Here is a 27,250-nt window from a genome sequence, read left to right as displayed (position 1 = left end):
CCGACTTGCCAACCTCGAACCTAAAAGATCTTGCTGTATATCCATCTCTTGGATATACCGAGCCAGTTGCACTGTTTAACCGTTTGTTCTCAGATGTATTATTCTGGCAAACTGTATTCTAATTTAAAATCATTCATGAATAATTTATGCATATTTTGAAGCATTGTCACCAGGAGTTCCTCAAACTGATTATTTGTGGTAAATTATTCAGAATTCTGCTCTAAAAAAAATCACCTTGTTTGAAAGTGGCAGGAGAGAAAAAGGAATGAAACGGGTTTACGTACAGTAAAAGTATTTTAGATTTTTTCTGAAGAAAGCCGTCACGTCGTCAAGACTGGGCTTGAAATCTAATCGAGACAGAAACTCAAAAATGTTCCGACTGCCAAACGGTAATCCTTCAAGCAAATTTTCAGGATTAGTAACAGAATTTAAAAAGTCCTTTTAGCACAATGTTATTTTGGAGCAATCTGCACTTTAAAAAACGAGAGACTCTGGCTTCTAAAACAGGGCTTGGAACTACGAAATAACTGGAGTAACTTCATAAACAAATGGACAAAATACCTGGACAGTAAAATTATCACATAGTTGTAATCATAATTCATTTCATCCCAAAAGGTTCCTTCTCTGAAAGTACTTCATTCACCACTGAAGTGCAGCATCCTGTTAAGATTGGTGCCAAGAGCAACATTTGTGCTGATTTGATCCCTTCAGAGCAGCCCATTTGACTCTGACAAAACGGAGAGGACAGACCCAAAACAAATGTACCTCTAGCAGTAGTATATTTCAAGAGACGTCCTTATACAGCTCTTGCTGTAGCATAGAGAGCTATGGGGAACTGCTAAGCAAAGTAAATCTGTCGTACTAACATGGGCAACCTGCCAAAATGTTCAGCAAGATGACCATCGCAAAATTTCACTAGAGCGCTCTCTCCTTCTCAGCTTGGAAGGCTGAGTCATTAGCTGCTCATAAAGCCCTTCTGAGACACAGAGACATGGGCATTAATGGAGGTCTGCCCAGGCACAGTTATATCGATTATTGAGTCATAGTGACGGCCTCCTGCCTCATCAAACAGTTTCAGTTGGGACAGTTGTAAAATAAACAGCACGGACTACAATACGACAACGACAAAATCCATGAAGTCTACCTACTGCAGCCATCGCACTCACACAGAATGAAACTAAAATATATTAATGAGCAGAAAAACTACAACGCTCAAAGTTGCTTCATTTATAGCACTGTCATCTTCTATAACTCATTTCCACATCACTTACCCCCAGAGATTGTTTTATGGTTTATAAAACAGTGCCGATACTCAGCTAGGGCTTTAATGCAAGAAAGAGAAACACTTCACTGAAGCTGCACATGTGCTTGCTGGTCTGAGGTGAACCTCACACAGATCTGAGCTCATGCAGCAGGTAGCAGGAGCCTAAAAATATTCAAACCACATGCAGGCGGCATATCCCAGCATGATTCACCGCCTCTCCCACCGAGATGCGCTCATATGCCTCCTCCAGCATCTACAATTGCAGACAGGAAAGAATAAAAAGCATTGTAAAATCAACCACACAGGAAATGAAGCTTCACAAGGTGCCACTCGATACATCATTTGAATACCTGTCGTCGCTGGTTTAACTTTACCCAATTTTTACCCAAGGGAACAAGTGGGGGTCTGTGGGGTAAAAAAAAAAAGGCTTCTTTTCAAAAGCTCCACAACTGCCTCTTTCAGGCTGCTTGAATCATTTCTGCCAGCACAGTCTGTCCTAGTTGAACTCTGCAGGAGACCAGAGAATTTCAAAGCTGCTCGCTTCGGAGCGGAATTAGCTGGAAATAACTATGCAAGTGCAAAGATGCCAGCCAAGTTAGACGGCGAAGGTGTGAAAAAAAAAACATTTTTAATTTTAAACTGTTGAAAATGGGCTCTGTAAGGAGAGAGAGAGAAAAAAGGGGGAATAACTTTGCATTAGCTTTGAAAGTTGTCCCAATAGCATGTTTTTTAGCTGACTGTACAGCACCTCTGCGACAGTAGGGATTCTCTTCCTAAAAACACTGACTGAAGAAATGTCATGCTATCAAGCCACAGAACCATCAACAAGCATACAGTATAAGAGATAGAGACTGTGCAGCACACAAATACTTACCAGAGGAAGGAGAAACCACATGTAGCTGCAGGTTAACAGCCAGCGTTATACTGGCTAAATGTCCTAAGGCTGTTAGGGCTCCAAGTTTAATTTCCTGCCTAATTTCACCTTTCGACCAGTGTTTAAGTATCCATGAAACAAAAATGAAAGCTTTAATTTAGAGGACTCCCGCAATGTCAGTTCAGACATAGATGCTACATCCATTATTGCTATATTCGCCAAAGTAAAATAAACCAGACCATCTCAGACATCTTGTACCCGGAAGGAAAACTATCCGACATCCAGTCATGGCCCAAATTCAGACAAGGTCTGACGCACACGCACCAACACACTCGCAAAAAAACGAAAAGGGAACTGCAAAAGACTTAAGGCTTTTCGATGCCATTTAATGAATGCCTTCTAACAGCAATGCACTAAAATTTACCCCCCTCCCCTCCCCCCAAAGTAAAAAAGTCTGTTAAATTACTAAGTTGCAAATCAGGTTATTTACAGTAAATGAACAGTTTGGACCACATTCAAAATGACAACGTGTCTCACTTCAAAATCCAGAATCTGAAGCTCTGTCCAGTTGAAACTAGGCAGAGCAGTTTAAGAACAGTCTTTGGTCTCCACATTTCTGGATTCCATTGTTGCAGAAAGAAGCAATGTATATCAAATACATATACAGCCTGGAACAAATACCAAATATCCTTAATTTTATAGATTCACACACAAAAGTTAATCTGAAAATCTTCAGCTAAAACCTTAAAATAATGTCAAATAATTGTACGGAAATCCACACAAGAACTCTACACCCATGACAGCGGTTTCTGATCAGGCTTCCGAAATGCTGCTGAAGCGCTCAAAGACAGAAGATCAGAAGTCAGCTTGTATGTCTAGCAGTTTTTAAAGTTTCATATTCAAGGATTCCCCAGAATATTCATAACAGAATTTCAAAGATAAGGAATCCGATGCCTGAATGACCTACGGTACCATTCATAATCTTTGCCAGATCTCCCGAGTGTTCAAGACTCTGATTCTGAACACTGGGGATTCATGGGGTTTCAACAGTAGACCAGGGTGCCTACATCTCCACTAGGTAACTCCAACCCATATTGTACCACATGCTAGTAAATGAAATCATTAAAACAAGCCAAGCTGAAGTACAGGAGTGATATTTTGCTCATTTCATACACTCTGGCACAAGACTGGAGTCTGATAACTGGTGTTGTCAGCTTTTATTTAATATACTGTAGGAAGGTTAAATAACCCCTTAAAATGAATAGCACACTGTTGCATTCAACATCTTTCCTTTCCTTTGACATAAACAAAGTATCAGGACATACAGTACATCTGCAACGTGAACATGCACGGAAATGTATCCCAGTGCTGTACTGTACACGTTTGTTTGCATTTTCCATCCCAGCCGTCTTGGGAAACAATTCGATCTCCACAAAGACCACTGAAATTAAAATGGGTGCTAATGTGCTCATGGTGAGTTGTCACTTTCTTCCCCATCATCTCAAATGATGAACCACGAATTGTATTTCCTGAGATTCCAAGAACTAAAACTAATTTACTCACATGCACATTACAGGTGAAGACGTTTACATTAAAAGGTGAAGTACACGAATAGCGAATTTCTAAACTGTATGTTCGTGATAGTTACTTCTCATTACATCTCATAGAGGAAAGACTTCCAACACTTTCATTGTTTCTTCAAGGAAAAAGTCTACTGGCAAATGGTACAGATGTAATCCATACTGGAGGTCAAAAGTAATAAGAAAAAAGCTTCTAAGCAGGTGCAAGACTATTCAAGCCCCAATTTGTCCCTATATTCCTGTGGACTTTGCCAAACCTATTGTATTGACAGAGTAAATGTAAGGAAAATGTATCTAGCTAGCCTTTTTGAGTGCTGACAGCTGTGGAGGGTTCAGTGCATTAGGATGGCTTTGATGTGGTCTGTATGACAAACACGGTCTCTTGGCCCACGAACTGAGGAGATTTTAGAAACATGCTGAATGAAGGTGTTCCGTTTTCTACTTTCAGGCAAAACCCCTGACCAGAACAGGCCTTACCACCGAGAGCAAAGAAACCGTGGGAGGGAAGGGACAGTTTCACACTGACTTCATGTACAAATGTAAAATGTCATCTTCTTTTGCGCCGAGATTCACTGACATCGCATCACCCGAGACTGCTGCTTTTTTTAAATCTCTTGGTATTGGCACTCAAAGAAATAAAAGACCTGCACACTGCCTGAGCACCCCAGACGGAGAGCAAATACTCATCTTAATTTTAAAAAGGTCTTTTGATTTGTCATCACATTAGCTCTAGATGAGTAACAGCAGAAAACACAAGCATTCAATACTAAAATTCAACATACCCTGAAAGAGCTAGCTCAAACTGGGACTGGGTGTCGGGTAACCCACATTAATCGGTGTGGACAGGACCTAGATCATTCCCTACGCAACCACCAAAATACTAGACGGAGAAAAACAGCCGACTGCAAGTCAAAACGTTAAAACTGGGAGACACCTTGGCAGGGGTGTCCAGTCCTGGTCCTGGAGGGCAGGTATTAAACCAGCTGGTTACTGGCTAAGCCGAACGACTTTCAAACCATTTAAAGCTGCACCACCACAAAAACAATCGGGGAAAAAAATACTAGAAAATATCTGTTAATGCATCAGCCCTGCAGGACGAAGATTATGAGACTTAATAAAAATGTATTTTACAATTATATTTAAGACTGTGCAAATTCTGATCACCTTTCACTGGTACAAAAAAGCCCATCTACATTTAACACACTTCTCTTTCAGCCTTGGTTCGAGCACCAACACTATACTTCTACACTAGCCCTACACTATACTTCTACACTAGCCCTCAAGATCGGTCTTGAACTTCTGAGCTCTGCAGCACACTCACTGCTCAAGTGTACTCCAAGGATAACAAAATAAGGTTCTGCTGCCCATCTCTCCGTTTCTTCATCGTGTATTTTATTGTGTTATGGCTTATGCTATATTATGAACTGGTGCTCGACATCTCATTTTGATAGATAGATAGATACTTTATTGATCCCGTGAGGGAAATTGCAGTGCAACAGCAGCTTAACACACACAACACAGCCACAATGTAACGAATTATATAATAATAGTACAATACATACAATACAATACAAGAGTTACTCACAGTCCAGACGCACAAGAACAAACTAGAACAGAACAGTACACAGAAAATCATATCACACTCATATCACACATATGGATATAAATATAGATGTAACTGTAGATATAAATATAAATGTATTGCACAGGTCCCTGGCATATATTGCACAGAAAGTGGTTGTAAACGGGAAAAAGAAAAAGAAAAAGAAGAAGAAGAGAACAGATGTAGCAGTAGATGTGTAGATGCGTTTAATCCAGATACAGGTCACTGTCGATGTTGCCTCTGCCAAGACGCAAGGTGGATGCGTTGTACAGCCTTATGGCAGACGGCAAGAATGACCTCCTGTAGCGCTCCCTGTTGCACCGTGGATGAATCAGTCTATTGCTGTACGTGCTCTTCATTCCTGCAAGCCTGTCATAGAGGGGATGGGAGAAGTTGTCCATGATGGCCTCTAGTTTGGACATCATTCTCCTCTCAGCCACTACCTCCAAGGAGTCCAGGTCAGACCCAATGACAGAGCTTGCTCTCCTGATGAGCTTGTTCAGCCTTTTGGAATCTACTGCTCTAATCCCCGAGCCCCAGCACACCACTGCGTAGAAAATGGCACTCGCTACCACCGACTGATAGAACATGTGTAGCATCTTACTACACACATTGAAGGACCTGAGCCTCCTCAAGAAGTAGAGTCGGCTCTGTCCCTTCTTATAGATGGCCTCGGTGTTCTTAGACCATTCCAGTCTATCGTCGATGTGCACTCCCAGGTACTTGTACGAGTCCACCATCTCCACGCCACTCCCATGGATGTAGACAGGAGTAGGTTTGACCTTTTTCCTCCTTGATGCTGTGGTAGATAATCAGTTTGCGATATTGTAGGCAGTGCGGTGGCTCTGTGGCTAAGGATCTGTGCCTGTGGCTGGAAGTTTGCCGGCAGAGGAATCCTACTCCGCTGGGACCCTGAGCAAGGCCCTTCACCCCAACTGCTCCAGGGGCACGGTATAAATGGCTGACCCTGTGCTCTGACCCCAAGCTTCTCTCCCTATCTGTGTGTCTCATGGAGAGCAAGTTGGGGTATGTGAAAAAAGTTAAACTTCTAAAACAAGCAATTGTATATGGCCAATAAAGTGATCTTAATTATATGTTTTACAGACCCAGCTTAAAAATAGCTACTTAGTGACCCTTCTAAGCCGGAGATTCACAGTCCCGGTCCCAGCTAACCCTGGTCTCGTCTGATTTTGCTCTTAATCACAGGAAAATGTATTTCACGTCGATGCCTTTTTCAAAAATTTGCTTTCAACGTTTCAAAAGCTGAACAGGATTTGGACTCGGCGTGAACCCTGTTAATTAGCAGGAGTTTCAGGACTTCTCTCCTTCAGCTGTATAACCAACTGAACTTAAGCAAGGAGGAAGAACAGCTGACTCACTGTAGGAGCTGTCCGAGAAGGTGTCATTCTCATCTGTGTCTGTTTGTCATTAAATCAATCATTGATAAAAAGAAATTTCCATCCAAATAAGGGAGCACATTCTTCATTAGCAAGCTGATGAAAGTCTGCATGACGTTCTGTGTGCTGGACTTGTTGGAAACAATGCACCTCAACTAGGGTGTTTCTGAAGCTATGTTTTAAGAGCAAAAAATACTCTCAACCAGCAAGCAGATCAGTTATAGGCAGCATTTAGCACTAGTGATAAAGGCCACAGGAAAAATAAATACATACACAATGCCTTCTTGTTCAAGCCCTTTTGAATGTTAATACAGACAGGCACTGCAGACATAGGTACTTTGAGGAAAATCATCAGATCCTTCGTTCTCCAAAATGCTTTCGTTTAATAATTTTAAAATTGTAGTTTCTCACCATGGTTCTGTAGAATGCCAGTTTCATTAAAACTTACGGGTCATAATTTTCCAAAGACTATAAAGTGAACACCTGCAAAATACTGATGTATTAAGTACGAAATTTGTTCAATCAAAAGAACACTGGCCTTTAAAGAGGTAAAAGGATGTTCCATTTGGTCCTATATTAAATAACTGATCAAAATCTTGTTCTGTGTTGTCAAAAACAGGCTATTTAATGATGAACTAAAAAACCTGCTGGTTTTGGGGTTCTTCACAGACAGGGTTGGAGACCCCCTTTCTTCAAGAGGATCTCCATTTTCTCTGCAGTACAATATTTTAAACAACATCACTTGCATTCCTTACAAACGGTAGAAAACTCAGGTATTATATACTCGCTTACATGACTCACTACAAATTTCCACTCAAGTGTCCCTAGACAGCAGAAGACATACTGTAGTTCACATCACAGCCAAGCAGGGAGGAAAAGCAGGGCATCCTCTACTTAAACTCAAACCCTTCTGAAACTCAAGTCTGACACTACAAAAGCAAACTGAAATGCAAAAGTCCGATCTTAGCAGGTGTGCAGCGTCTCAATAACATTCTAATAAAAAAACAAAACAATTTTCATTTCCTGTGGAAATCATTAATATAAAGCACTAAAGGAAGAATGCAGATTGTACATCCTGCACAGAAATGGAGCTCAGTACAGCAAAGTCAAGGGCCAACAATTTTTTAACTTTCCTTTGCTTTCCTTTTTTTATTGGGTTCAAGACTGAATGTTCTTCATGAAAGCAATGAAAACTCCAGGGACTTTGGAAATTGCGGGATATCTTTGAGTGTGAGCAACTGTGTTATATTTATTAAAAATCTCTTAATGCAACTTGCAAGCCTAGACCTAGGCCATTTGCTAGTTCAAATTACAAACAGCTTTTTGAAGGAATAAAGATTTTTGGGCACCCTTCCAAGTGCTGAACACCAAAATTCATCCCAAACAAAATGCAGGCAAATACATCAGCCTATTTCAAGATTACGACTGGGGATATGACTCTCTAATATTCTGATGCTTCTGCAGCCCTGCAGCAAATACATTAAGTTTTCATAACACTAGATGTCTCTGTTTCAGCATCCTACACAGACACTTTGAACAAGGCTGTCAGACACATTCAAATGATCTAGTTATCGGCACACACGGGGTTTAACACGTTCTTTAAACCTGCCCCAGCTCTGAAAAGATTTCCATATAAAACAGAGTAGGTGTTGTGAATGGTGATGAAAATGTCACACCGCACAGTGATAAGCTTTTTTTTTGTCCCCTCATCTGAAAGATACCCAATGGCGTTTTTACATTACAAAAGGGAAAATAGCTCCATGACCCCCCCCCCCCACACACACACACACACACACTTTTCAAACCGGGGAAAAGCACTACCACCCGTCAAATATAGAAGTGGTGAATAGTAGATGTGAAAGATATGAAGCCAGAGGAGTAAACAAAAGCAGGTTGTGCGGTACTGCTGGAAGAAGCAGAATTATTAACCTGGATTAACGTGCCAGGCCAGGTTGCGGCTGACAAGCTGGGACCTTTCAGAACAGGGATGGACGCTGCGAGAGGGTCACTCAGCGCACAGGACAGCGGCCAGCAATATCGGCCATTTTAATTTTTTTAAAAACCATTTCAGCATGAAGCACACAGACTGCGTGGTACAGACTGAGCTCATAAATAAAGCGGATTGCGGGGCTCCTGGACTAGTCAACGTGTGCCTGCAGCTGTTACCACAACCTTTGACATACGCAGGGATAAACCGGGTCTGGTCCATTTCTCGCTCTGCTGTGCAGTACAGTACAAGACAATTTTGGCCTGATGGCTCAACCAGCAGAAGCACCATGTCAGTTGATCCCTACGGTCCAGATAACTTTGTTGCCAGCCCTGCCCATATCTGTACTCGGAACTCAGGGTGCTGGGGTTGGGTCATCAGAGTGGATTCAAGTCCAGTAGAGAGGTTCTTCGTGCAAATTAAAATGCTTTGGGGTTTTATTCTTATTAGTGTAACTGCTGATTGGTATCCTTGTAGGAGCTGGCAAATTAATTGTATTTTGTGCCATGTCCCGACCCTCCCAAACATGAACACATTGATCTCCGAGTACCTGCCTAGGAGGGTTCACCGTTAACAAGTGTTGCTCTTTCAGTTCTGCTGCAGGCTTTTCACTGCCTGGGCTTTTTGTTCTCATTTAAATATACCCCCCCCCCCCCCTTCAAGCACGAATGAGATTACCTGCCCAGATCTACCACCTGTGGCCTGGAGTCTCCAAAAGGAGGCACACGACTGGACGAATGCACCAAAAGTCAAGAAACCACCGGCCAACTAAAACTCTCCAGACCCCCGTGGCAAAGGCAACTCGGGGCTCTGCCATACGCCGGAGAGCTCGCCCCTCCGCTAGACATTATCCCAGCGTTTTGGTCCTGGACATCGTAAACCCAATTCCCAAACCAGGAAAATTTTTAAGCAGAAATCCGGCTATCCGGGATTTGAAATCAGAAGTGGACAGTGCAGCACTGCGGCTATTTCTACACAGCAGGCACACAGAAACGGGACGCAGCTCAGTGAACGCCTCTCGCGCCGCAAAAGCGAGCCGAACCGCCGCTGGCTCGACGGAGAAACCACAGGGCGCTCACAATGGGCCCCACAAGACAGCGTACACTGCGCTGCCAAGACTTGTCCTTTGTCAGGCTGCCAGGGAGAAGGAGATTTATCAGAGACATTTTCCCAGGGATCGGTCCAATCTCACTTTTACCTGCCAGCTCGGCAGCCACTCACGGGCGCTGCGAGGCTGGCTTCCACCATAGAGGCGCCCATTGTGCACCGAGGCCTCCTCGGTCGAGCACGCAGAAATCCTGCTATTGTACCTCCTCCGGGGCTGAAAGGACCAGCGCTGATACTGTACCCTCCTATTAAAATGAGGTAATCTCATTAGAGCTTGAGGGAGGAGGGGGGCCGTATTTAAATCTGTTGAGGTTCTCTCAAATGAGAACAAAAAGCCCAGGCAGTGAAAAGCCTGCAGCAGAACTGAAAGTGCAGCACTTGTTAACGGTGAACCCTCCTAGGCAGGTACTCAAAGATCAATGTGTTCATGTTTGTCGGGGTCGGGACATGGAACAAGATACAATTAATTTGCCAGCTCCTACAAAGATACCAATCAGCAGTTACCCTAATAACGGGAATAAAACTGCAAAGCATTTTAGTTTGCACAAAGAACCTCTCTACAGGACTTGAATCCACTTTGATGTCCCAACCCCAGTCCACAGACCAGCAGTGTTAACACGGAACTCTTCCAGCGTTTCTCTAAACCACAGCTTGACAATTGGCATCATCTTGACTTAAACGGATCCAGTCCGGCAAACTGGTTCAATTAATAATGACCTGAGGTATAATAAAAAACTTTCAGACCACATAACACCCCAAGCCGAACAGAGCTGCACCCTCTTTCCAAAGTAAAAATTTCCAAACTATGGTAAACACTTGATTTAAATGGACTTTGGATTTAATGAGCAACCTGCTGAAGGGGAATTTTTTCCCCCATTTAGATTTAGAAATCATACTTTCCCACTAAAACAGAGAAATGTACAAATAAACATGGCAAAAACAGGGGAAGGTCAGATGCTTGCGTTTCGTATGCTTTAGCAAATTTAATGACATTTATGATAAAAAAAGGCATGTGACCATTTTTTATAGATAACAGATAACAACTGGGACCATATTAAAAAAAATCTGATCCTAGCCTAAAATGAGGTTTTTGAAAACAATTCTGAAGGTGCACTCCAGAGAGCCCTGCCTGAATTATTGCCAAACCAGTCATCCTTTTCCATAAGTTCATAAGATCATGTCAATGAAATGTTTTGTACACAAGATTTAAAACTTTAAAATACTCTTAGATATTAGTTTACAATTGCTGATCATTGGTAAGATATGCAATACTCAGTTTTGAGAGCCTAAGTACTGTATATTTTTCTACTTGACCGCGCTAATTGCTTATTTACCAGGAATAATTGAAGCTCTTTACAGGTAACTTTCATTTGGTTAAGTCAGAACAATAAATTCAATAGAGCACTGGCCCTTAAGCACCAAAGGTATCCAGCCCAGACTTACTGGACACTGAGCTTGCAGAATCACAAAATAAATTTTACTTTCAAAGAACACGTCCAGTGTGTCACACTTTCCTGACGCATGAACCAAAAAGAGAGACAAAATGGACAATGCCAACCATTTCTCACAGCAACACACTGAAGAACAGATTGAAGGGGCCTTTAAAGTGTGATGGTGTTCGACTCTGGAGGCCACTGCCCAACAGCAGAAAAGCCCAGTAACTGCCAAGAGGGATCTGGGCCCTGGTATCTACTGAACGAGGCCTGAGGAGAGAACAGAACAGAACATACGTGACATCTTCCTGCCACTCGAGCAGCGCTCTAAAATGATGCAAAGCTCAACAGGCTGAATAGGCAAAACAGCGTAGGTGAACATGAGGTTAAAATTTCAATATCTCTGGCAGGATGTTTGCCCTCTAATCACTTTCACAATTCCAAACTAGTCCAGCAGGATTAAAGCAAGTTTTTTTTTTCCTTTTCCCAGGCTACAAGTTCCATGATCACAAACAATTGTCAAAAATAACGCACACAAAAGTCTGGAAAGATTTATTTGATTCAATAATTAATTTATGGGTTTGAGAAGACGGATCGCTTTAGCCGGGTTTAATTTCCCATGAGTTAAACACATAACAGCATGGCGACAAAAAAAAAAACAGCTCCAGGAGATTCGGAACTCAGTCGAGTGCCGTCTCACAGACGAACATCTCAAGGGTAATGCCTGCACCAACACGAAAAGAGAAGATTTCGGTAAGAAATCTATGAACCACAGATTTTGCCAACAGCTCTGAAACAATTTCTGACATGCGGACCACCATTCTCACAGCCTTTCCCAGCAGAAGACAAGCCAGGCAACTCCAAGCCTTAATAAGGCAAATCTAGAAACAAAATATTACAGAATGTAACAAAAAGAAAGGGGAAAGGAGTTTTCAATATGACAACAAAAGAAAAAAAAATCAGAAGGCATTATTTTTATGTTAAAAGTAATCGATAAAAAAAAATCAAGCCTCCATTCAGCACCTAGAACCATCTTAAAAATGAAGTGCTGACAAGGCGCCATAATCTTGAGGGAATCTGTGGTGACTTGCCCACACAGATAAAGCTAGTCTTTGAACTAATAAATATTGAGAGCAAAATTAAAGAGAACCCAGCTTCTAGTAAAGACGACCATCTAATCAAATCCTTTTTGTTTGGTTAAACATTTTCTTCCTGGATATACTGGAAGATTAATACCTTATATGTTAAGATTAACACATGAAAGAAACCTTAGACATTTGACTGAATGGGGTTTATTTGGGGGGGGGGGGGGGGGCCAAAGTGGTGCTTCTAGGGGCATCGGGTATTGATCAATATTTCTATTGCATCCAGAAAAATCTAGCAAAACTATTTACTTGTAATGTTGGGGAACTGAGGCCGTTAATCAAAATCATTTTGATCCACGAATGTCAATGACAACAATATCAAAGTGGTCCAAAACCACTTACCACTGGTTCTAATTAAAGCAACAAAAAAAAAAGAGGACATCTAGCATCCCAGCAAGGGTTCTAACTACAAGTAAATTGAGGGGATACTGCAGTCCTTATTGGTCAATTCCCGGTGATCAAAGTCTTTTCTACATCTATTGAGTACATCACAAAAGAATGGAGGCTTAGACGTTCAGTCTACAACATGGGCCATATATGAACGGAAAAGGTATAACCAAGTTCAACATGGGAGATTTATTCAAATGCAAAAGCAGTGGTACAGTAAGTCTTGATGGATGACAGAATGGACTGAAACTTGCTGTATATAAAAAAAAAAAGCTTTCAGAGAGAGGAATTGATGCCTGACACTCTCTACCCATTTGAGATATGAACCATAACCAGTGAAGGAGCAAGTTAGCAAAACACCCTAATGATATAATCACTTGTTCAAATCTTGACTAATTATTAGCCAAATATAATTTCCCAAGGCAATTGCTTTGGGCTCCTAAGTGCTGTCTGGGCCAGTTGGTATCATGTCTCTCAGGGCATCTTAACCCTTCCAAAATAGTCCTTGTGCCAGGCAACCCACCTTGCCAGGTGACTGAGCATGCAGTGTTCAGACAAGAGTTGCATCAGTCCCATAGTTCAATGCCAAACCCGCTGCTGCAGCTGTAGGGCTTGCAGTGGAGAGTGTCCTGACTCAGACACCTCCTCTCTGTGGCGATACAGCACCAAGCAGTGAGCAACTCTAAAAATAAAAAATGCCAATTCCGTTTAACTGACAATGGGGCTCCACACAGTTTGCAAATAAAGAGAAAACTAATGTGCGACATAAGGACACTATGAAAGAGATGCTGCCAGTCGGGCTCTAACAGGGGAGAGCTGAAGACAAGCTGGCAACTTTTGTGACATGAAACAGATGCCCAAGTCCATTAGCGATTACGTCCATCGCCAACATCTCCAGTTACACTGAGCAGTGGTTATCGTTCCTTGAGTACCTCAGTATCGTAAACAGCAATGCGGTGCCGTTTTAACAGTGCTCCACTTCATGCTCTCACGATTAAGAAGGTGGCAGAGAACTGAAATCAATATCCAAGCTCGCTATAGGATTTTAGAACGTCCCTAATTAAACGGAAAACAATGAAAACTTTGCAGCCTGTACTCTGCCAGGTCCTCAGTGGTGGCAGAGACAGTGCGCCAACAATCTTATTGGAACTGAAGGATGGACAGGCTATACCAAACTAATCTTGTCTTTATATAAACCACTGGAGATATCCCTGACACAATAACACACTCTCTGATCAGCTGAACTGCCAATGTCTGTATATAATTAAAGCTGAACTTATTAACCACTTGATTCTTTGTGTGCATCAAATCACATCTGATGAGCTCAAAAGAGAGCCATCTTTGTTTCATCTAATGCCAGACAGCTAAAGCAAAAGGGTCATTTAGCCACTTCTCCATGAAACTTTCAGAATTACAGTATCTCACACATCTTGGATCATGGGAGAACAAACCAAATATCCTAAATCAATTTTTTTTCCCCCCATTGTTGAAGCTCCACTTTGGATTTAGAATCCCATTACTATGCAATAACAATGCAGGCTTGAATTCCTGCATTTTTAACATTACATCACTCACTCCAGGTATACTCCCAGGAGGTGATTCATTGACCTCCTGTGGTGTTTTGGACAAGGTCTCTATGGGCACAACCATTGCTTGCAAATTGTAACCAGATGTACTGTACCTCATCTGACACTCAACTAAAGGACACTGTTGAAAGGCAAAACAGCTTAACTGAACTTTATTTCTTCATTCCTGATGCGCAATCTCTCACTGCAAGGACAAGAAAAATATAATCACAGAGCCCCACCTACTGTATCATTGTACCCATCATATACTTGACAAACATCTAAACATTCATCCTTAGTACTTCTGACCCCAAGAAATTACATTCTCCGTTAAGAGCCACAATTTCCTGATGTACCAACATAATGTACAAACGGTAACTAAAATTTAAATTTGAGCCAATTCAGGTTGATAAGTTGTTGTTGAGACGTACAGTTAACAGGTTCTTCAGCATGACCAGAATACCACTGGCTGTTTTTGAACACACCAGTCAGCATACTGTATGACTACAGTTACAACACAACCTCATCATTCAGCCCTGGAATCACAGGAGCTAAATATGAGACTACATTTGTTTAGATATAATTTATTTACCCTTTATCAAGAACACTTACATAAATTAAGGTTATTGTCAAATGTTTGCTTAAACTGGCATACTGCTTTGTTCAAAAACATCTTTCCTTACAGTAGTCATAAATAACCTAGTACATCACCTATTCAACCAGTAAATTTTCTAGCTTCTTATAGACATTTGAACTTCTCAGGATTAAGTCTGAAAGAAATAACCTGGATTTGTCACGTCATCACTGCTCCAAAAAAAAAAAAAGAGACATGGATTCATAGCCTTTTCAGGAGGTTATTAATGAATAGAGTCCCTTTAGACAAGTAGACAAATGTCACATTCAATTTCTAATCCAATAAAAACAATAGAATAAAAATGCCTAAAACAAGTTAACTCCCAACCACAATTAAAAACACCGCCCACTTAGTAAAGAAAGCAGATTCAGTTTTAAGACTGTTGACAGATGTGTCGAGTCTTTCGCTAACAAAAACACTGCACTGTCTGCAAACAATCCATATTGGACTTGGGTGGAGGTTTTTAAACTTTCATTTATTTTAATGAATGTTTAACTACATCTTGCCGATAGATACATCTAGGGACACCAAATATATTATCAGGACACCTTCCAAAAGCTTTTGCTCTACTGCGAAACCAGCTCCAACAAAACAAGCTAAAGGCCTATGCTCATTCTCTTCTTCCACATTGGCATTGTAGCTTCTGCTTTCACCTTTGAACTGTCACCCTGACCTCTCTGGAGCAAAACACTTTGCAAGAAGTATTGCATCTTGCTTATATGATATGTCTGAAAGTAAATGAACTCTGTCACTAATTATATTTTACACGGTTTCTACCTATAACATGTATGGAGCAAAGACTAACACTGAATGAATTCTCAGAACACTGCTTGATATCCCTGTTTTTTTCTGAAAATAATACATTTAAAGAGATGCTCCTTGTTTTGACTGAGTAAAATTATTCAGTCTACCCAACATAATAAAGGTTTGTTAGACTAGGTAAGAAAAAGCTGTGCTACAGAGTAGACTCAAAAAGGCAAGCCAGTAAAACAAACATTAAAACATGCTCTTCAACAGTAATCCAGGGCCTTTAAAACAGTTTACCAGTGATGCAGTTTTTCCATTGTTTGGTACAGACTTTAAGATCAAATTTAGCAGGAGCAGGTGCGATTTCTGTACTGGCACAAACTGTGGAAACCAGTCATTGGTTTCCAGATATTTTCCTGTTGAGTTAACCTATTCATTAAATGCATTTCCAGCTCTCGTATAAAAAGGTTGTCATATTCAGCAACCTCGATGTCATTCCATTGACTCATTTCCAAGAGGGGGGGAAACACTTGCTATTTTAAGTAAAAGTGATCTTTTCCATCGTGTAGAGTTGTCGGGCAGAAAACGCTCGTTCGCAGCAGGCCGACGGTCCCATCTTTAATCACCATTTAAGTGAGGGTTAAATTGGGCATTCGAACCTGAAACCCCTGTCACACTTACTGGTTGCTTGGATACCAGCTATAAACAGAATATTCCTCTTCTTTGGGATCACAACAGATTTATATTTGCACACTCCCGCGACCAGACCGAGTTAGGAAACATTCCTTAAATGTTTCGGCCGTCAAGGACGATGCGTGCTTGTTATCATCTTCCTGCTGAAGAACCTCAAAAGACCCCGATCAGTTCCCCTTTGAGCAGTCAAACGGGTGCACCTCGGAGCACCGCGAGGGAGCTGCCATGCGCCGAGCCATCGCCAATATCCAGATCACCCGTGTGAGAGGTGGCACTCATGGCCACTCCGGAATGCCAAGAATCCCAAAGGAACAGCCGCTACTTCCACTTTTAGCGACGTGCCACATGACTGGCCGGCGTCTACAGCCTCCTCTGAGCTGGAACATTCTCTAGCCGATTCGCTTTCTAGTCAGAAGACGAGAGGGCAAAGCACTCCGAGAGCTCAGCAGGGTTTTCCTGTTCACATTACCACCCACAGCCTTCAGCGCCAGTCGTGCCCTTTCCTCTAAAGCTCGGTCACGCCTGGCCTGCAGAAGCAGTGCCGCAAGAAGGCTACAGAGCTCTGCCACATTAAAATGAGCACACCTCGCCGGCACAGGCTGCACACTTCCACTTTCTTCCTCACAGTTTTCAATATGGCACACGGAAGTCCACCTGATGCTTTCGCAGCTGATACCCACAGCACGGGGCCCCTAGACACTGCAGTCTTTGTATCTGCTCTGCTTTGTGATTGTTAGCACACACTCGTCTCTGTGAAGGCTACTCATTTTAAAACTTAACATGGCACTGTAAATAGATGCACAGAACATTTTAAGAATGAGCAGCGTGAACCATGTTGCTCCAGTGAAGATTCTAAAGCAGTTACCCGTACCATCCTGGTGTGGGAAAAGTTATGATGAATAAAAGGACCGTGATGGCGATGTAGACTAACAAATGGGATAATGATGAAAAATCAATAAAGAGAGCAGACAGTGTTCACTTCTTTGAAAACATCATGCAGCCCTTTCTAACCCCTGTACTGAAGGGTATGGTATGGGAAGTGCATTAGATCAGACAGCCTGTATAAGCATTTTAAATTTTAAACTCGGTACAGACTTATAGCAGGGCTTGGAAATAGTGGCATACGTTTACTGGCAGCAGCAGCAGCAGCATGCTAAATCAGAAGAGGAGGAATAACCTATTGATGAACTTCATCAAGAAGCCCACAGTGTCCAATTCATACAAAACTGCAGCCAACTGCTTCACAGTTGCCGCATGTTTCTGCGGCACTACACAGCTCTTGGGACAGCGAGCCGAGGAAAACTAAAAGATCCACTGACCGGTTAAAAAAAAAAAAAAACATTTTCCCCAAAAGTGCTTTTGGAGTTTTTGTCCATTAACCAAAAAAAGGTTAAAAAGCATAACAACAAAAGGAAAAATCCTCTGGATGTGGCATAGGACAGAACTCGGCAAGCCAAAGTGCCAGACACAGTCATTCTCCACTTGGGACGCTTTGCCAGTTCAGTTTGCTTGGCCTAACAGCTGGCCGGAGTGTTACCGCAGGAATCTGTGCCTGGAACCTGGCCGGCTCTTCCAGAGCAACAACGAGACGGGGGCGTTTCTTCAGGAAAGGCTCAAGGAGCATCACCTCCAAGCCAACGCAGACCCATCGCAACGTTCTGAGCCTCCGGAGGAAGAGGACGCCACTGCCAACCCCTCTCGCATGTACATTATAGGGAATGAAATCAGAGCATCGTGTCTCGGAAATGTGGCCAATTTCGATTGCTGCGAGCAGCAAACAGTTGTACAAGTAGCACTGCTGAAGTAAAAAAAAAAAAAAAGACATGAATGGTGAGGTTTTAGGTCCATCTCTACACGTTTCCAAAAATAGGTAATCGGACAAACCACATTCATAGCCTCCTGTAGACCAATGCACTAAAGCCTGCAAAAACAAAGCAGTGGCTCAAACTACTATATTGAGAGAGCCTCCCCCCCAGCCCTGCAGATTCAATCACGTATTGTAACCCATCGGTGAAAGACAAGAAAGCAATTACTTCAGTACTGTGTCCATCAGCGTCCCTGGGCCTGGTAATAGGCTGCATTGTGTTGGAAACAGCACGTCCGAGTCATGAGGCTTCTCTGCCAGAGCATATTGGTAAACATGTACACTTCATGCATAATCAGCAACACAAGCAGCCAGCAGTGAAAGAGGCCATTCAGCAAAGATGGCATTGTCCTTTCCACCACTGAGGGTATTCGGACACTCTCTTCCATGTGGTCACTGGAAAGCAATGCCGTTTCTAGCTGAACCTTCTAGGCCTGGCAGCGAATGTATAACCCTGACCAAAAGAAAGCAGCAGAACAAAAAGAAACTCAGTCCAGCTCAGGCATGCGTGAGTAAGATGCTACAACGGTAAACCTCCAAAAAGACTCAAAGAAATGAATGGAGGGCGAAATATTGGAACCAGCCATAAAGACACCACTGCCGAACCTCACCACTAAAAACACTAGGTGAAAGAGAAGACACTTCAGCCTTGGCTTCCCGATTTATAAATTTACTTCATATACGAAATGAAAAAGGTGCATATAAGATTACACTGAAAGAAGAAAGGGCACTACAGTTCTGTCTGCAATACATGTAAAGGCAGACCAGTAATCCACTTCTGGAAATCGTTTATGAGCTGCTCAGGGCATATACTGCACATGTGAAAAATTACTTTAAGATTGCTTATACTTTCAAAAGCTATTTTCTACTTCCAATTTGGCTGGATTAGTTCAAAATTAAAGTTTAACATCCCTTCAAAGTGTTGCACAATGCTGTTGCATAATAGGCTACCCTTCTGGAGCCTGTAATTTAACTCCGGCCTCGTTAGGGACTCAGCTGTGTGAATCCTCCACTTGTCCTGCCTTTATCAAACCAATACTTATTCTATATCCCATTACATAATGTGCAGAATCTATTTGGGTACCATAAAGCTTTTTTCTTTTTCCGATACTAGAATCCCTGGTAGCACTACTGCAATATATTATTTCTGTTAAGCACAGGTGCAGGCAGCGAAGATGTTATTTTGGCAGAGACGGCCAGATTATCCATATTCAAAGCACAACTATAAGCAAGAACACTTATGTGCTCAGTGACAGAAAAATAGCATGAGGGCAGAAATACAGGTAACCGGTATGAATGCATACAGTCTCTCTAAAAAGGAAAACATGTCTGTAAAATTTGTCCCCAGCAGTTAAAAGCATCCAGGGATCACAGGTGCAAGTGGCAAGCCTTATCGGCACTAAGCTCTAGCACATTTGCATCCTGATAGGCTTATTATAAAACGTTAAGCAAGTTAGGCCTTTCCTGCTTGACAAGGCTGCGCGCGCAAGGGGGAGGTGTGAAAAGATAAAGGCGATGCCAAAAACAATTAACACTAATAAGCGTCTCTGCACAAAAAACAAATAAATCTGGGTCCCATCCTCTTTTCTTGAGCAAGTCAAAACTCTTTGCTAAGTGGAGTTGGTGGGCCAGGGATATGGCACTCTTCTCTCTAGACCAGAGTTTTGAATGCCCCAGTACGGTGACTGGGGACTCTGATGTGGATTCCAACTACCTACAGTAGGAGTCAGTAATGATCCTAGGACACTATGTATAAGAACAGGGATATTAACCCCGACGTCCTATATGAATTCTGCTCTGGGCTTGTACAATCTAGCTTGAAAGTTCCCTCTCATGTCAATTTAATTGAGGAAGCAATTTCTCCAGATCTGCTCTGTATTAGGGCTGCTGGCTGGCTCGTAACAGCTGGTGTGCATTACCCAGGTGTGTGTGTGTGTGTGTGTGTGTGTGTGGTGATGTGTCCAGCTCTCTCTGTCCCTGCAAGGATTCAACTCGGTTCCTCGCAGGATCAGAGCATGCACAGCGCCTAGACAGCAGATAACTCCACCAGGCCAAGAGGCCAGATGCTCTGCCAATGCAGAGTTTTACAATGTCTAACTTTCAGAGGGGGCTGAGGATGGCCCAGAGCCTTGCTACAGATGCACTTCAGTGGTGGAAGAAGTGGGTCCCTTTCCTATATAATAATAATAATAATAATAATAATAATAATAATAATTGCTTACACTTCTGGACACTCCAATCAAAGCTCTTTACAGGTAATGGAGACTCCCCTCCACACCACCAATGTGTAGCCCCCACCTGGATGATGCGACGGCAGCCGTAGTGCTCCAGAATCCTCACCACACACCAGCTCTCAGTGGGGAGGAGAACAGCGTGAAGAAGCCAAAATCTCTTGTTCCTGCAGACGCCTCCTGTTCAAGTTATGCTTCAGACTGGATAACATTTTTGTTGCCAACTTGTTGTTTGGCAAGTGGTTTAGATGACTGAAAAAAGTAAAGATGTTTTTATTCACTAGAGTCTCTCTGAAGTAGGCAAAATTCAAGCAATGGAAAAAACTTGTCTTTCGCATACTTGTTTTTAAAAATAATTCATAGGAATCTTGAGTGTTGAGTGCTCCATTTACTTGAATGCAATTTCATCTTATGAAACCACCATACATCACGTTGAGATTAACTATGAAGCACATACTTGAGACAAACCATAAGCGAAGAAAAACCAGCACATACAGTATATTGCCAATGTGACGGTCGAGATACAATTAATATTTCTTCATCAAGTTAACTCTTTTTAGATTTGTAAACAAATGTCGCTACTGTACAAAGACTAAACATAGTGCAATAGTTATACTATGGTTTAACGATAAACCAACACCAAACATATCTTAAATGGATTATTGAACTTTTATACAAACACTAATGAGTAGAAAAGACCTGAGTGTGCCTACAGAATACATCAAATACATTTAAGGCAAACAGAGGGAAATAGAGAATAATTGTGTAAAATATCCATCAAATCATTCATTTATCAGTCTTCTCCTTATCTCCTGCACCCTTGTGGTGTTGTATTAATTTATAATACTGAGAAGCTATTTGTTTTACTTCATGTAATGTTTAGAGAACAAGAACTAATAGTGAACTGAAGGAAATTTCACCCAAAAATGCAGACCAATGCCTTCTTGCTCCTGCTTAAAGCTTCTCCAGGTAAGCAGTGGACAATTCTTTGTGGGGGTACTTGCAGGCTCTCCAGTGACAACAGGGTTCCCAAACCAAAAGTCAACACACATTTTCAAAGACTGGGGGGGTAAGAGATCATTCCTTGTATCCTTGCACGCTGAACCCTTGCCATTTGCTCAATACAAAGACGTCCTGCGCAAAAAGGGGGAACAAAGATAATCAAAAGCACTTAACAACCTCAACTGGCAATTCCAATTCCATTGAGGCAGCATGGCATCAAACTGAATCATGACTCAGCCTTAGTGAGCTAGCACAGAGCTAAAATAGAAAAAGGAGCTCCAGTAACGGCATATTTGTGGTGAAACAACTAATAATCCATTCTGCTGGAAGAGGAGGAGGAACGGTCACATGTAGGTTTAAAATAAGAAATTACTGAGGATTAAAAGAAAAACAAATGCAACACAGAGAGCAAAAGAAATATCTGCAGGCACTTTTCTGAGGGAAGACCCTGCAAGCAGAATAATTTGCCCCATTTGTGAGAAGTTCAACTTAATTTCTACGTCCCACGAAGCCCTACAGAGTAATTTCCACTCTCCACTTCCCAACACCAACAAAGAAGCACGTATACCTCCGTGGAGGTATGCATTAACCACAGCGCTTCCCTCCAGTCCTTCAAATTACTCTCCACCCCATGAGATGCCAGTCCCTCTGAGGCTCGACAGCTTCTCAAAACAAAGGCTGCCGCCTAATAGCCAATCACACCATGTTACTCAAGGAACAGGTACAGTACCTCAGTGGATACAGGAGCTGGAGATTTCACAAAACAGACCAGGGAACAAAAACAACATAAAAGTAGATGCTGGGGTACAAAGGACGGCCCTTGGTACTTTTTGAATAAAGCCGGACACTAACAGTGTCATCTGCGTGTCTTCCTCCTAGCACGGGCTAAGTAAATATCAGCTTTGTGCAGCAGCATTCACCCCAACAACGAAGCAGCAGCGAGCATCACAGCAGACTTCCCAAGTCTGCCTTCGCCCCGTTTTCCTGTTCAACCACACATACCATCTCCAAATCAAGGCTGCTCATTTGTCTATCCCAGAGTGTCGTGCTCAGAAAAGGTTTTTTTACAGCCCTGCATACTAATTTGCCTCTCATGGAATGGAGAGGCAGGAATGCTGCCATTATTTTGGCAACACACAGCCAGCCTTGCAGCGAAGTGTTGAAATCAAGAACAGGGGGGATTAAGAAGATCATAGCCGTAGGATTAGAGCCTTACTTTCTCAGCTTTAAGAGACAGGGAAACCATACGCGCGTTACACGTGTGAGCGGCTGAGCAACATCTTCCCAAATCGAGTTCTGCTTGCACACCCTAGATAGAAATCCGACACGCATTTTAATCTTCTAAAAAAATAACAGGGTTTTAAGTGAACATGCCGCTTGATCATTCTGTTACTACCGACGTTCAAGGAAAGTGGAAAAACATGCAGCACCAGAACTATGTAAAGAGTTGCAAAAGGAACAAGTAAAAGGTTTATTCCATGCTGAAAAGAGAAGAAAAGAACCACATTTCGGCTGTGGAGCCTTCTTTGGGTGCCTGGTTGCGTTTCCTTTCTTCTCCTTTCAGCATGGAATAAACCTTTACTTGTTCCTGTGCAGCCTACACATGCTGATGCAGCTACCTGCTTGAACTATGTACTGTAAAGGGTTGTCTTTTTTTCCAGCAAATTGTATCCCAAATCTAAACATTTGATTGGTCTAGGCCCTCTTTCCTCGAATCATATGGCTAAACACTTCTGAAAAATATTAGACTTCCACACACACACACACACACACACACACACACACACCTTTACGCTACCTCCAGTTTAAGAGTGCTCACTTCTAATTCCAACAGCGAAAGACCACACACTTTGGTCTACCAAAGGTATTAGAACTGTTTAGAGCTTGACACAGCACGAGAGAAACAGACAATTTATACTCCTCCAAAGCAAATGAGCTCAGGCGTTAATTCAGCTTCCACCACACATCAGTTAATTGCACAGTTAGCTGGCAAATGTATTCATCTCTTTAAGGCCATCAATCCTTTACAGGATGGATGACAAGGTTCCACTTATTAAAAAAAAAATCAACAGGCACTAGTTGAAGAAGCCCAAAACACGGGCTGCTAATTTGTTTCGACTGAATCGCTTTCTCTGCAAGCGATCCGATTTGTTTTTGTTACTTCAAAGCAGATCAGGTGAAAACAGGCCTGTGGGACAGGTCTTAACAAGGACGGGCTTCTCCAATGCATTATGGAAACAACCCATGATCAAATCAAACAGACTACAGCAACAGCCAGGAATAGGTGAAGTAGAAAGATTAAATTCAAAGTTTTCTGCAGAAGCAAATCGTATCGCCACATCTGTGACAAGTTACACAACAACATTAGGGGGAATGATACCAATGACATGGTTAAAGATAAGATTTTCATTTGTTAGAACTATGAAAGTAACTCGTTTTTAATTCTGAAGTACTTTTCAACCCTTCCCGAATACTGAAAGACTTAAAACCATGACCTGACTCATTTAAAAACAAGATTTTCACATGGGGGAGATATTGACCTGTGTCCACTGAATCTCAAGGCCAGCCAAAAACCACCCACTCCTTAAAAGTTTGTAACCTGGAAAAAAGAAACTAACCAACATAACCACTTTCTCAAAACAGTAAAATCCCAATTCTGAGGTGGAAATACAGGCCCTTGAGGACCAAGGCTGCCCATGCTTTACAAATCTCCACAGAATCAAGGCATCACACTTGCTTGATCTTAAACTGATTATCTGTAGGCGGCTTTAAACTTGACTCAGATCTGATCATGCACTTGAAATAGACTACCAAGTTCTCAGATACCATTTATCCAAGTCAAAAGAATGTACTGTAAGTGTTCCTAAAATCAAAGACCTAGAGGAACCCGTCTTGTCCTTGAAAACTTTATAAGCCTTTTTATGAGGGACACTGTCCCTGCAGCCCACCCCGAGCAAAGTTTACCCTCTTAGTTTAAATCAAAAGACTTCCTGCTAAGTTGTTACAAGCCTTTATAAGCCAGAAGTCCTATAAACCCAACAGCACTGAGGACTTCCAGCACCAGAGTTGTCCACTCCTAGCATACAGTCCTAGGGTAGTGAACGATAGCAACCATATTCCAGCAGCTATTTTAAAACACATAAAACCTACCCAGAGGACACAAGCAGTGTTATTTCAGTTCTTTCAAACCTTGGAGAAAAACGGCTTGCTCTCTCTCCCCCCCAATAGGCAGTCAGCAAGGGGCAAATTTTTATTGTAACGACCTCAAGAGGTGAGACGAATAGGAAGTCTGTAAAAGGGCACCACACAGAGATGATACGTGCAGTACACTATACTGCATCCATTCTTTCCTAGTTTTGAAGTCAGGTGTACTATGGGACCCCTAAACAACTGAAGCATACCAGTGCATACAATTTAAATACTTTCGTAACCATCGTCTACGCTTACAAGAGTTACATTGTAACAATACACCAGAGTCGAGGCTGTCCTCAAATGAAAATAGTTCTGTCTGAATACAAGAGGAGACAGAACTATATATAGGGCAGGGTTTTAGAATACTGACAACTAACCCATAGCAAGTATATGCTAACGTTATGTTAAATAGGTTAATATATGGGTTGCGTAAAAGGCAAACGTTCCCCGACATCGCAAAAAGGTACGACAGAGAGCCCAAAAATAAACAGCAGCAGCTAAGCGCTTTTGTTTGATCATTACGTTATTATCTCCGCCACCGGAACACTACCACAGCTGAAGAGCGTTATTAAAAATAGGTCATCTCACAATAATCTCTCTATCTGGAAGTTGTGTGCATATCGGTTCAGTGCTTTGTGCTCCCGTGTTCCGCATTATTGATCAGAAAGGGAGCTCTCGGGAGAGAGGGGTAGTTTTTATTACAAGTTGGGTCTCTTCTCAAAACAACAGATGCCGTTATCAATGAAAACATAATCCCCAGTACTATCCGTCAATCGCCTTAGTGGATATAGCCTACGTACTTAACATTTTTTTTTATTCGTCAGCTCTGCCTGCAGTTCATAGTTTAGCAAGGAATCTGTTCAATCGCTGTACACAAAAAGCATTAAATGGACCGGATTAGAAGGTCGACAGCAACACCAGAGTAACTATAGTAACCATATCTTCTTTCACTTCAATGGACATGAAGTTTGTCTCAACACAACAACGCAATCAATGGTCACATACCATGCCCCCCTTTTCTGCGTTTTATAAAGACATTTTACATATTGCAAACGCGAAATGAGGTTACGTTTTCTGGAAAAATCAAGAGAGAATTGCAATGCGACATCAGGGTATGTTTATTTCCCAAAAGTAAACTCCCAACTGTGGAGTAAAAACACCCACCATTTCAAAAATATAAGCAATTCATAAACGCTAGCCACAACCAAAGTTAAAGGTACTACCAATTGATGATTGGCACATGGTTCAAATTCTCTCCAAAACAAAAACGCGTTTGTCTGACGACTGTCCCCCCTCTAAACTCGCAATGCGGTATAAATCCTTTCCACATGATGCCCCTATTGTTTCGCCAAAGCACAAACGTAACCAAATATTCACAGCAAATGGCAACTTAGTGACACTTTTACAACAGGTGAACGTACATTATTCATCACTTGTTCCCTTAGGTATAGAGTTACTGAAATGCACAGAGAGAGAGTTCTTCGTATGTGCAATACGTATCAAACGGGACAAGTGCTTACACAGTGAACTAAACACTTGGTCGCGTCAACTATATAAAATAATGAACTCCCGACTTAAAAAGAGAACAACCTTACCTCGATCCATTTCTGTGCCTCTTGAAATGCTGGTTCAGGAGACGAGTCCTGGTGCTGGTTGCGCCCCAAGTCTAACCCGGTACTGGCCATTGGCAAACCTTCGCAGAGGCCGAACTAATTGAACTGTTATGACAATCCTGCGTGAACAGGGAAGGCAAAGCAAATGTGCGCAGAAAGTTCCGAACCCCCTCCAAGATTTTATTCGCTAGTGCGGTACTTTCACTCCAAGCTGCGGTTACCTGCCGCCGCAAAACTGCACTGCGCTCGACTCCTTCAGCCTCGACCGCTGGAAGTGAGGCGCTATCGACACACACTGCAATGTGAGACGAACCAATGGCTAAAAATAAAGCAGACAAGCGAAGCTTTGCCTTCAACCAATGCAAAACTAGCAGCCACCTCCTCCGCCGCCCGTTATCACATGCTCTGTAGTGTACAATCTGACACAAGCAGGCAAGTGGTAAAGAGGGGTTTTTTTTTGTAGTCTGACAATAACTAACACTGACCGGCGCTCTAATCTTAATTGCAGCAAATTCAAACCACAGAATCCTTTACAATGTTATCGGTCCTGGCCTTTTCATCTAAGAGGGTTCAAAAAGGTTAGCTGGAATTCCACCAAAAAAAAAAGACATGGCACTCTCTCAGACAAAATGCCAATCACCAGTCTTCAGCTGCGGTAATTTTTAACTTGATTTTAGAATTAACTTTTTTTATTGAAAACCAAAGCTAAATGTTATCGTTCTAAAGTAATAGGCCATTCTACTCTTCCAAGTCAGTTCTTGCAAGGTTTACATTTCTCTTTGCAACTAAACAACACTTAAAAACAGCTGTTTTGACTTAATTAATTAGTTCAAATAGGTGGTATGAAAATTGAGAGCTCTAAAACTCTGGAGGACTGATGTTGCCCACTCCTGTGACTGCTACAGAACTCTGATTACCTGTATAAATTCCCT

At 42.1% G+C, this 27,250-nt stretch overlaps 1 protein-coding gene across 23 annotated transcripts in view; it reads right to left on the bottom strand.

Annotated features, from left to right (window-relative positions):
- Positions 1 to 26,639, bottom strand: part of limch1a (LIM and calponin homology domains 1a) — a 148,475-nt gene extending 121,836 nt beyond the window's left edge. For all 23 annotated transcript variants that reach the window (XM_088909509.1, XM_088909562.1, XM_088909516.1 and 20 more), the window contains exon 1: positions 26,301 to 26,639. In XM_088909509.1, the coding sequence (XP_088765635.1) occupies positions 26,301 to 26,390 (90 nt within the window). In that variant the 5' untranslated portion in view covers positions 26,391 to 26,639. The remainder of the gene's footprint in view (positions 1 to 26,300) is intronic.
- Positions 26,640 to 27,250: the final 611 nt, after the last annotated feature.

The sequence above is a fragment of the Atractosteus spatula genome, chromosome 1 (genome assembly GCF_055471065.1).
Source record: "Atractosteus spatula isolate fAtrSpa1 chromosome 1, fAtrSpa1.hap1, whole genome shotgun sequence".
Taxonomy (NCBI): Eukaryota; Metazoa; Chordata; class Actinopteri; order Semionotiformes; family Lepisosteidae; genus Atractosteus; species Atractosteus spatula.
Note: the sequence above shows the minus strand (reverse complement) of the source record. Positions and strands in the feature narration are given on the sequence as shown.